The sequence below is a fragment of the Humulus lupulus genome, chromosome 5, assembly GCF_963169125.1.
Source record: "Humulus lupulus chromosome 5, drHumLupu1.1, whole genome shotgun sequence".
NCBI lineage: Eukaryota > Viridiplantae > Streptophyta > Magnoliopsida > Rosales > Cannabaceae > Humulus > Humulus lupulus.
Genome location: NC_084797.1, coordinates 9,473,837 through 9,486,075, shown reverse-complemented (window position 1 = coordinate 9,486,075; position 12,239 = coordinate 9,473,837). Strand labels below are relative to the sequence as shown.

General features: G+C 28.4%; 1 protein-coding gene and 1 long non-coding RNA gene across 2 annotated transcripts; one reads left to right on the top strand and one right to left on the bottom strand.

Annotated features, from left to right (window-relative positions):
• Positions 1-1,425: 1,425 nt before the first annotated feature.
• On the bottom strand, positions 1,426-5,466 carry LOC133834363 (monooxygenase 2-like). Its single transcript, XM_062263951.1, has 6 exons — positions 5,155-5,466; positions 3,969-4,115; positions 3,783-3,848; positions 2,995-3,160; positions 2,214-2,442; positions 1,426-2,061 (listed from the first exon to the last, which is right to left on the bottom strand). Exons 1-6 carry the CDS (start codon positions 5,385-5,387, stop codon positions 1,535-1,537), a joined length of 1,368 nt encoding a protein of 455 aa, XP_062119935.1. The 5' UTR covers positions 5,388-5,466; the 3' UTR covers positions 1,426-1,534.
• Positions 5,467-10,858: 5,392 nt separating this feature from the next.
• Positions 10,859-11,967, top strand: LOC133780259 (uncharacterized). The gene is made up of 4 exons (XR_009869191.1): positions 10,859-11,079; positions 11,173-11,203; positions 11,289-11,334; positions 11,698-11,967. It is a non-coding gene; the product is annotated as an uncharacterized LOC133780259 (long non-coding RNA).
• The last annotated feature ends 272 nt before the right edge of the window (positions 11,968-12,239 follow it).

Below are 12,239 nucleotides of genomic sequence, written 5' to 3'. Positions count from 1 at the left end.
TTCTGTTTTTCATTTTTGAAGTAAAAAATATTTAAGATTATAAAACTTTATTATGTTATGCTTTCAAACTTAAGTTAGAATTAAGATCTCATGAAGTAGACACATTCATTGTTTGAATTAGTTATTGTTCAATGTAATACTTATAGTTTATCAATCTATTGAGAATTACATTTTATGATTAATTTTGATTTTTTTTTATCAAAATACAATAATGAAAATCTTTTAATTAAAAATAAACCTTATAAGTATACTTATCAAAATAAAATTTAAAATATATTATCCACACTAAAGTAACAAAATTTTATTACTATAAGCGTAACAAATCGTTATGATTTATATAATATAACAAACTAAAAATGCTATCAAAATAATCAAATGTAACAGTTGAAAAGTGTTATGCAAAAAGTATAAGATTAAATGTCAAATTTATAACCAAATACTCTAACTAAATGTTATTATTTGAATATTATGGCAACTAAAAATGTGTTATTGAATAGCTTAAGATAACATCGAACATAACATTCAAATACTGTTATAGAAAAGACAGGACTTTTAATAACAGGGGCTATGTTAGCATTTTCAGAAGTGTTATCAATACTTCCGGTTAGCAGTTTTTAAGTGTTATGAATACTGTTTTTTCTTGTAGTGTTCCCCACTTGGGAAAATCTTTAATTAGCCATTTCATTAATAAAACTAGATTTTTTTATGGGGAACAGGACTTGAACTCTGGCTAGGTGTCTTAGTATCTTATATAAATATATATATAATAGTATGATACCGTATCATTCTTCTTCTCATGCCAACCTTCATCACTTATTAACCAATCCAAGAGCCAATATAGTTGTTTCATTGATCCACCAAGATCCAAATCCAAGCCAATATGTAAAGTGTTAATAACTTGTATATATAAGAGCATTTCTGAGGGAGTGTTATAAAAGTGGCGTACAATCATTTTTTAGTCAATTTTCATAAAATGAAACTTTAATAGTGGTCTAAAATATGTGACAAATTGGACACATGCTAAAAGTTAGGGTTGGGTCAAATTTGACACAAAATATAACATAGGTCAAAGACCCATAATAAATATCACATTTTTTAATTACTCATTAATAAGATTTATTAATTGAAAAAAGTGTTTATATTATGTTTTAATAAAAAAAATAATTGTTTTGTATATTTTCAATAAACATTAATAGTTGTATTGACTTTTTTTGCTAGTTTACACATATTGTATTGGAGAACAAATGCAAAAAGTGGGCCAAATATAATATTGACACATATTTTGGGCAAAGTTTGACACCCGATATACATCGTCATCCATTTGAGATGATCCAAGTCCTTGTATTTTTGTGTACTACTTAATGTGTCTGGACAGAGACGAAGGCAGAAGTCAAACTAGAAAGATCAAAAGATAAAAGAAAAAAATGAGGAGGCCAAATGCATAATTTATTAAAAAAACTAAGGATTAAAATAAATAAAATATACGATATAAAAATATGTTTTCGAAAATTTTAGAGTTCCTTAGAAGATGAAATTATTGTTTGGTGTGTAAGCCTAAGGGCTGAACATCAAAGTTGGTATGCTTAAACATGCTTTGAGGGTTTAGCCTTGGAGTGAAAATATTATCCCTAAAATAACCAACAATCGGATTCCTCGTTTGTAGAACCGCTCCTAATAAATTGGCTTTTATGGCCAGAGGAAACACTACAGGCCATCTTTCTCTCTCATATGACTCCAAAGCCTCTTCCACTAATGAAGATGATCCCGATTTAACTGCGTGCGCAAGCTTTCTACCCAAAACAATTGAGTCTTCCAATGCAACACTAGCTCCTTGTCCTAAATTGGGAGTCATTGGATGCCAGGCGTCACCCACCACTGCCACTCTTCCTGAATAAGCCAATGGATTAAGGCCAGGCCACAACCATCGATCGGCCATGGGTGCTCTGATGATTGTATCGTCTAGTGTATGATCAATGATTTCTAGTAGTGTCTCGGCAGGCCACCCTCGCAGTAGCTCTTTCGATTGCTTTCTCAGTTCATCCGGGTCACTGATTTTAGGGCCTTCACTTCAACAAGTACTCATATATCAGAGAAAATAACACATACTATAAGTAATACTCTTTCATATATAAAAAAGCATGCATGCACTATTGTAATCGTGCCCTATATTCAATGAAATCTTTTCTGTTAATATAGTATATGAATGTGCGTACCAGGAGAGTCGCGCTTAAAACTTATATTCCAATATATTTTAGTAGAAGAAACAGGAAACCATCCTGCTCGTACACCACTTCCATTAATGTTGGACATTTTGTTTTGACATGAATGACCATTAGGAAAGTATCCTAGCCCACGGATGCTACAATACCCAACATATTTAGGTTTAGGGAACCCCATCCACTTGGCTATGGGAGATCCAATCCCTTCACAACCAATTACAACCTACATGTGATGTGATTAAATCCACACTTAGAAGTTTCAATAGGTTTAAATTATAGTTTGAACTCATTTATAGAACATGAAGAGTGGTGGTGGTTCCTTGTTCTTGATCATATTCGAAATATTAATTGCACCTTTTGCTTTCATATGTTTGGTATCTATGCATTTAAATGAGACCTTGTTTTTAGACTTAAAACAGAACCAAATTGTCAAATGTAGTTATCTATATAATAAACTTTGGTAATCAAATTGGATTTTGTAATGTCTCCATAGAAAATTTTAATAGTAACTTTTTTTTTTTTACAAATTAAACTTACTAGAACCAACCATTTGCTTGATTTTGATTAAAAACAAAATAAAAATTAAAAAAGATATTCCTATACTTGTTTTATTGCGATTAATAAAGTTTTAATTATTTCTAAAAAAACAAAAAATCAAATTTGATATTTAGCTAAAAATATAAGGGTTGAAATGATATTTTTTTGACAAATTAATTTGTTAATAAAAGTATACATAACTTAAAATAACTTATGTATGTAGTTAGTTAGTTGTGACCTTGGCGGATAACCGAGTTCCATCGGCTAGCTCCAACATAGTGTCATCTCCAATATGTCTTCTACTAATATTTGTCAACTTCGACGAGAAACGAATAGTCTTCAACGGTAGCTGACATGCAAGAGTCTTTAGCAATACTCCTCTCTCGACTGCTCGCACTTCTTGGCTAAAATAATTCTCATTCATGTTATACATAACAACATTAATTCGTGTGTAAATTTACTATCTTTATAAGATAGTATACTTATTTGGTATCCAAACTTTTATTTTAACGAAAATGATCATTGGATAATTGTGATTTGAAATAATACATAATTTGGTATATTCTTAGCTTAAATCTGGTCACAAGTTATAAAGTACCGAATGAGTTTATTCACAAGGTACCATTTTATACCAAATTTCAAATTACAATATACCTATAAGTATTATCGATAATATAAATATTAAAATATGTATAATTTCAAATTACAAATCATTATTAGGAACGTAAGATATCAAAATTATATTTCGTTAAAACATGGAGTATGAAATAAAGTATATTTTTTTTCTATTATAATATAATATATATTTATATATTAGAGGTGTTTAGGGAAAATATTTTTTTAATATACTTTAGCTTTATTTTTTTAATACAATTATTTGTAAAATGGTATTTTAAACATTACTTATATTTAGCAAACTAATTTACAAAATATATATATATAAAGACTATTATACAAAAGTGTATCTACTAAGAAAAAAAAACTATTTTACCAAACAATAAGAATAATATATAGTGTATAATAAACCTTTCATCATCATCCTTGAAATTGAAAGCCCGTAGTACCCTTCCATCTACTGACTTTATAGTCAACCTGCACATTAAATTTAAGTTTAAAGAATGTTTTTTTTTATTTGAACAATTAATAAATATGTTTGTGTGAAAGAAATAAATAAAGGTTATTATTATAAATATAAAAGGTAGGTAAAGGTACCCTTGAAGATGAATGAATTGGGTTCTGATATCAGAGCCAACTCCAATAGCATCCAACACCCTCCACCCATTCTTGTAAAGAGACAGTGCAATTCCACCAGTCCGAAGTGACTCTCCTTGCTCAAGTACCAATGATCCAACCCCTAGCCTATAACATATATGCATATAATTATATTATAATAAGATGAGTATTATATATGGGACAATTTTTTTTTAGAGTTTCACTTTAAGCCTTATTGGTAGGGCTCTTCATTGTTATTTACTCATGAATAGTTTTCGGCGCGATTTTTTATTTTATGACTGTGTATATATAGGGAATTTCTTATATAGGGGCTTCATTTTAAGCTCTACTGGTGTGACTCTCAGTGTTCTCGACCTTTGAACAGTTTTCATCGCGATTTTTTTTTATGACCATGTACATTGTAGCTATTTAGAAATTTTTAGAAAATTCTGAATAGTTTGCAGTACCGAAAGCTAGGTTTAAATATATTGTTGCATGCGTGACTAATTTTTTTTATGCGCGTGGAAAACAACATGTTTGAACCTAGTTTTCAGTATTGTAAACTATTACGAATTTTCTGAAGATTTGCAGGATACTCTAAACAATTACAATATATACGGTTATAAAAAAAATCGCGCCAAAAATTGTTCACAAGTCGAGAATACCGAAGAGCCCTACCAGTAGAACTTAAAGTGAAATCTCTATAGAAGAATTCTCCCATATATATATTGATATTGATTATACGGAAGGACTATGGTTTTGAGAGTGTTTTGTCAACACCGATGTTAACAAAAGTTAGTTTTAGTATGTGGGTGTATATATTGTAGTCATTAAGAATATCCCACAAAGTTTCAAAAAATTTCGAATAATTTACGGTGTCGAAAACATAGATTGTTGCACGCGTGCACTAAAAAACATGCATGCGTGAAAAATTCAACTATTCGAAACTTGTTTTCGGCACTGTAAATTATTTAGAACTTCTTGACAAATTTGTGAGGTGTTCTAAATCACTACAGGATACACTATACATGTTTATACATGTTTAAAAACAAAAAAATAGAATGTATATCTACCTATGTGTTGAAACCAACTTTTCTCAACACCTACGTTGATAGCATTTCGTATTGATTATATAGTATAATAAGATGAGAATTATATATAGGTAAATAAGTAGTTAGGTTGGTACCTGTGGAGTGATACGGCGGTGGCAAGGCCAGCAATTCCACCACCCACAATGACGATATCCTCTTCACGGACTTGGCTTCTATAATAACTATTATTACTTTGAGCTTTCACCATTAATAATCCCAAATTTGGCTTACATTTCCTATCACTTAATCCATATTGTTGGCTCTTGGAATATTGCCTCACAAAAGTTGTTGATGAGAAGAAGAAGGAATAAGCTGTTGCTGTGGCCATCCCAGTCTACTTGCTCTCTCTCTCTTTCTCTATTAATGTAAATATATAACCTATATCATCTATCACATAAAATTAAATTGTGGTATCATACTGTTATCTATTTATATATATATATATATATGGTTTTGGATGTAGTTTTATTACGAGACTGGTCCCATTTAACTAATTTATTATATCTATGCACATGTAATTTTTATTAAAAAATGATGGTGTAATTTCAGATGTAAAATTGTACATAATATATAGATATATATTATGAATCTTTTTCATAAGTGGGTCATTAAAAAATTTAGAATTTATTTCTTGTCCTTTTCTTTGGATTATGAAATGTATTTTACTAAGTCTCTCTTAGTGGGACATGAAATCTTAAATGAGTCCTGAAAAGTAATTAATTAATTTATTTTCGTAAGGGAAAATAGCAGCTGGGTAGGTTTTGATAAAAAAAATGGGAGAGATTTCTCTTGTTCTTTTAACGTGGACAGGACACGTGTGTCACGTCCCTTAAAGGGACGTGAAAAGCAAGTTTTATATCATGTGTGTAAAAAAACACACACAAAAAAAGAATTTTTTGTTCATTATGATATACTTATGTCATCACTAACAAAATTTGTGGCTAAAAATATTAATCATAATAAATTATATTTTCTTATGTCTAAATATTATATTTTTAGTCACAACTCATTTTATTATTATATAACAAGTTGTGACTAAAACTATATTAATAACAACTTGTGACCAAATATCATTTTTTTTTAGTTATAACAAAAAAATGACATTTAATCACAAAATTTATATGGTAACATAAAAATTGTATAAATGATAATTTATTTAGTGGAAGATATTTATCTAGAAATCTTCTTTAATCATCTCACCTAATAAATTATTAAAAAAATCAAATAAAGAAAATAAAGATTTTTTCTTATTACACATTTTTTTTACCTTTTTTACCGTTCTTATTTTTGTTTTCTTAAAAAATACACACTCAAATTTTCAAAAATACGATTTTCAAAGTTTTATACTTACAAAAATACGGTTTTTAAGAAAAACAACTTGAAAACAATTTACTGGAAAAAAAAAAACTAAAAAATAACAAAAATAATATATATATCATAACAACTAAATATAAAAAAAAAACCTAAAAACAACTTGAAAACAATACAAAAAAACAAAAAAAGACAAAATCGTAAAAAATTTCTTAAAATCGTAAAATTGAAAGAAAAAAAAATTGACTGTAAAAACGTAATTTTTTAACAAAAATTAGTATTTTATGTAAAAAAAACTCAAGAAAATAACAAATATTAGAATTATTAGTTGTTTACTTGAAATGTGACCTAACATTTAATAGCTAAAATGTAAGTTTTTTCTTCTATAATAATAATAAAGAAAAGAATAATTAAGAATAATGTGATGCCTTAGGGTGAAAATCAAATGTCTATCAAAAGATTCAATCTTGAATTTTATAATTAGTTATAATTATAATCAAATTTCTTTTCAACAAGTGATCCACATTCCCACTTGAAAAAGCATGCCATAAAATAACTAGTATAACCACCACAGTGTTAAATTTGGGCTATATAATAGTTTATCTAACCTTGCATTTGTCCAAAGTTTGGTATGCCAAACCCTATTTGAACCTGATTCATAGCTACATCTCGCAATAGACACCCAATTAATGCGATTACAAATAGCCTAAACTACCACATAATAAATTTGAAAAATATTATTTTGTCCCATATATCTTAGCTGAAAATATCTTACTTAACCCTTTGTTTTTTATTTTTATTTTATTATGAAATCTACTAAAATTAAGACAAATATGTTCCCATTCCAAATTATGGTCCTTGTAGAGTCAAGTCGGCCACAAGCATAATTGCAGTATGAGAGCCTATTTAACTAACCGAAACTAGTCAAAATCGAGTTTATTGGCGTTAACCCTACAAAAAATTTTAGTCACAATAAATTTTGTAACTACAAGTAAAAAAATTATGACTAAAGTATTTTACCTATGTCTTCACTAAAAAGTCTGTGGCTAAAAATATTAGTCACAAAAATCACAATTTGTTGTCACTAAATGTACTTTTAGTCACGACAAATTTTATCACTAAAAATAATAAGTTGTGACTAAAACTAAATTAGTGACAACTTTTGATTAAGTATGAGTTTTTAGTCACATGTAATTTTTTATTATTATGTCTGAAAGTGACATTTAGTCACACAAAATATATATTATGACTAAAAAATTATCAATAAATGGTACATTTATTTGTAGTGTAAATATACAAATATTAACTCTAAGAATATAGATACTTATTTTCATAATTTATCATTAGTCCACTATATAGGCATATATTTTCTACCCGAACTCTCAACTGGACCATATTAGTGCAACATGGGTAAGGACCATATTAATATTAGGTCTTTTTATATTTCTTTTCCTTTTGGGACATGATAGGCTATACTTTATCCTAAGTTAGAAAACTTTCCTTTTTCGTACTTTTAGTGAAAGAAAATACATAAAAGCTAAATGCATAAAAACACCAATTTTTATTAAAACAATAAAAAAAATACATAAATTTTAAAAAGACTAGTAAAATATATTTGAGGGTTTTCTTCACGACAAACAATGACACTTCATATATTTTAAATTATTTTCAAGCATTTTGACTTGAAATTGTTTTATATTAATGGTCTTTAGATAATAATAATAATAATAATAATAATAATAATAATAATAATAAACAGTTTTCAAAAATAGAGAGAAAAACACAAAAGTATGAAAGCACAAATATTATTTTCTTCCAAGAAATGTCAAATAGTAGTTTTCTTTTTTTAAAAAAAATCTCTTAGAGTAATTTTTTCTAATGTAGATATCTTAATTTATCTTTTAACAGTGTCGATAATTTAGTAAATTTTTTATAATAAGGGTATATAATTTGACATTTTTCTGGATCCACACAGGATTTATATTGTACATCATCAATCATTTTTGTAATATAATATTTTTATAATCTAAATCAACATCCTTATTCTTCTTAGAGGTTCTTTCCTCCTTAAGATTAGTTTTTTCTCCACGAAAAAACTAAACATTATAATTCTTGTCTATCTTGTTCCTAAATAAGTGTTCATTCATTATAATAAGCTTAATCTTCATAACGTTACCACACTTAAGACACGGGCAAAGAACTAAATCGAGATTTTCTTAATTTCTCGCACAAAACTACAATAAATACTCAGCACTTCCCTATATTTCATTGATAGCCTATCCGAAGATAATCAATCTCTATTCATTGTCAATTTGCTAAGAAACAAAACAAACAAGCCAAAAAATTCAAATTTTGGCAAATATTTCTCTATTAAAAAATATATATTTATTATATTAAAAAATAATTGGGCAGCATCTCCCATTTTTTATAGCATATCCCAAAGTCATATAATACATGTAGACATCACATAATACACAAAAACCAAACAACCAATCAACATGCATAAATATCAAACATGCATAACTATCAATGTTATTATCTTGAAAAAAAAATGGGCAACATTTTCCTTATTTCTACAACATTTTCCAATTCCAAAAAGTACATATACACAACATATAACACAAATATCAAACAATCAATCAACATGCATAATTCCAACCTTATATCACCGCAACACACAGTCCCATAACCTATATTCACTAACTTTTTTTCTTAAATTCCACTAAATTTAATTTAACTATATCTTTCAATATATATATATATATACTATTAAAGTTTTAGTGAATTACCTAGTCCAAGATAAATACTTAGCTGTCAAATGGGATCACCACCAAATCCAATCAATTAACCACACAAAAAAAGTCAAACATAACCACAATTAAACATTAAAAATTATAAATAATTACATAATTATTTTTAAAACATTTCATACAACTATAAGTTTCTCAATTCTCATAAATTAACCTAACTTTATTAAAAAAAAATAACAATTCTCAATTTCTAAATTCTCATAACAACAAATTAAACTAACTATTAATTTCTCAATTTCATAATTTCACATCTCAATTTTCAATTTTAATTCCAATTCTAAAAATTAAACTAACTTTATTAAAAATTTCAATTTCACAAATTAACCTAATTTCAAAAATCTCAATTACTAAATTCTACTAACTATAATTTAACCTTGTTGACCCTTGTTTTGGTCAACTGACATGGAATCAAACGCTTGATGTGAATAAAGATGTTGAAATAGATCTAATGGAAAAAACAATAAACGACACAAAAAATTATAGTGGTTCGGCCCCAAGAATTGGTAATGACCTACGTCCACTTAAGTTATTATTGATATTAGTTCTTAAAGGAGTGATCAAAGAACTAGGGTTCTCTGAGTTTCACAGGCCTGAGAGAGATGAATAATACAATCGTAAGATAATAGCTCTAATTCTCTTGTAAGTATAAAACTTAAATCAGCCAAAAGTCCATTCCTTGAGCTATCTTTCTCTATTTATAGGCTCAAGGAGGATGACATGAATTTGTTATAGATATTCGTTCCTAATTAATCGGATAATCAGGAATCATGGGAGATAATCTCGGATTTGATTATGATTTACACAAGATCATCTCAAAATATGCAGAGTATACGGCCGAGCTGGTCGTATACAAAGTCCAGATATTACGCTATGAAAATCTTCCTGGTCGATAGTCGAACAGAACTTGTGCCAGGTGTCATGTAGAGTCCAAGAACTTTACTTAGCTAAGTTAGATAGTAGTATAATAGTAATAATAGTATTACCTTTATGACTGTGGATTTTTGGTTCAGACCGGGATTTAATTGGATACTCATAGTAACACTTGTAGATTTTCTAAGTTTAACCTATAGTTTAAGAATATTAATTTTAACCTAAGGTTTGATTAATATGACTGATATTGATGGTGATATTTATTATATTATAAGGTTTATATAGACCCAATAAGATAGTAACACTTGTCATTTGTATGATTATTAATAAATTATTATTTTAATGATAAAATAAGAGAAATATAAGACTTAGTCTTCACCAAAATCTGATAGGAGCATGATATTTGTCATAATTTTATTTATTTGTGGATTAGGATGTAAATAGATTTTTCGTAACTTTAGGGTACTGTAACTTCCGACCTATTTTTGACCCAGTTATGTTATGAATTTCGAAACATAGTATTTCTAGAAAGTTGTAGATAATTTAATTAGCTTTCTAAAGATATAAAGAGAGTCCAAATCGGAGTTCTACAGCTCCAGATATGTTGATTTTACCGAAGAGGAGTTTAGAGTTACGAGATTTAGGGAGCTAGAAGTTAGGATTCTATTTGTTTTTATTATTTTAAAAATCAAGCTTTGAATACTTAAAACTCTCTGGAAAATTTGACAAATTCCTAAGCCTTTGGCTGAAGGATATTCAAATATTTTCAATTAAATTTATTATTTTTATTCAAAGCCAAAAAGAAGATTTTTATTCTTAGAACTCTATAAATAGGACCTAGCACCAAGCATTTTTCATTCATTCATCAAGCTAAGTTCAGAGGCTGCAAGTTGCTAGGTTATTGTGAGAGTGTAAACACTTGGGTTGGGGATTATAAGCTTAATCATTTTTAAGCTTACCAAACACTTGGGAAGTAAGGTTTATAATACATTTCGGTTCAAGGTTTAGATTGGTCATAAAGCATTCAAGGTATTCCAAAACTCTAGTTCATTTGGTATTATTTTCTTCAAGTTCTTATAGTTTTCTACTCAGCCCCTAACTTTATTCTTTATTCTTGGATAGGAAATCTAAGTTCTTGAGCATAAGGTTTTTGGTAAGTATATTTTGATAGCATAGTTCCTTCATCACTTTCATCCCCTTTTCTTCAATATACTCACCCTATTATAAATGGTTTTTAGGAGTGTTCCAAGGTCCCAAATCAGTTCTCATATCCCGATTATTTTGGTAAGGAAAATAGGATAGAATTTATGTGCTATATGATTTTATATGTTATCTTATGAATGTGTGTTATGAAAAATGCTATGTTAAGTATGCTTGTAGACTTGGGCATATGACCTATACAACTAACAAGCCCCAAATAGATTGTGGGCATATGACTTGCTTAGCTAGCAAGACCCCACTAATCTAATGGGCATATGACTTGTTTAGTTTATGGGACCCCAAGTAATAATGGCCATTATAGTATGTATGTGACATAAGTGTTATAGTATGTTTTATGTTGCATTATGAATTTTTATGTATATGGTTATATGTTAGATTTTTTCTTGCTGGGCATTAGGCTCATTCCTTTTATGTTTATATGTGCAGGAAAATAGCTATAGTGGCGGGAAAGGTTCTTGGATGCTTGGGAATGTGTATTGAGGCGGAATGGATTCAAAGAGCCGAGAGTTTCGATTTGAGGATGAAGTCTTTATTATGGTTTTATGTGTATTTTTCCGCACTTATGTAATCTCTTTTTATTACAATTAAGTTATGTTTTTCCTTTTTAAAACAATGGGATCCCATATCCTAACTTAAATTTTATGTAAGTTTGACCTTTGTTTTTACAAGTTTTAATAAAGTTATGATCTTTTCATTTGTAAGTTCTATTAAGGATTAGGGTCTATGTGTAGTTTTCATTAATGGTCCAAAATCTAGAGTAGTTGGGTCATTACATGTCAGCCACGTGTTAAAAATGTCTGCCATGTCACTCACACCTGCTTTTTGGATAACAAACCTAATTATCAAATTATCAATTTCAATATTATCAAATTTAAAGCAAATTGTTAAAATTAACTTAACTATATTAAAAAATGAAAAATAATTAACCTCACCTTGTGGAAGGTGGCGAGGGGTGGAGGCTCGGAGCT

Excerpts from the sequence above, each read along its gene's own strand:
- LOC133834363 (XM_062263951.1), bottom strand. The coding sequence starts at position 5,387 with ATGGCCACAGCAACAGCTTATTCCTTCTTCTTCTCATCAACAACTTTT. Across the intron at positions 3,849-3,968 it reads CAATTCATTCATCTTCAAGG|GTTGACTATAAAGTCAGTAG; the intron begins GTACCTTTACCT and ends TTTAATGTGCAG. Across the intron at positions 2,062-2,213 it reads TTTTAAGCGCGACTCTCCTG|GCCCTAAAATCAGTGACCCG; the intron begins GTACGCACATTC and ends GTTGAAGTGAAG.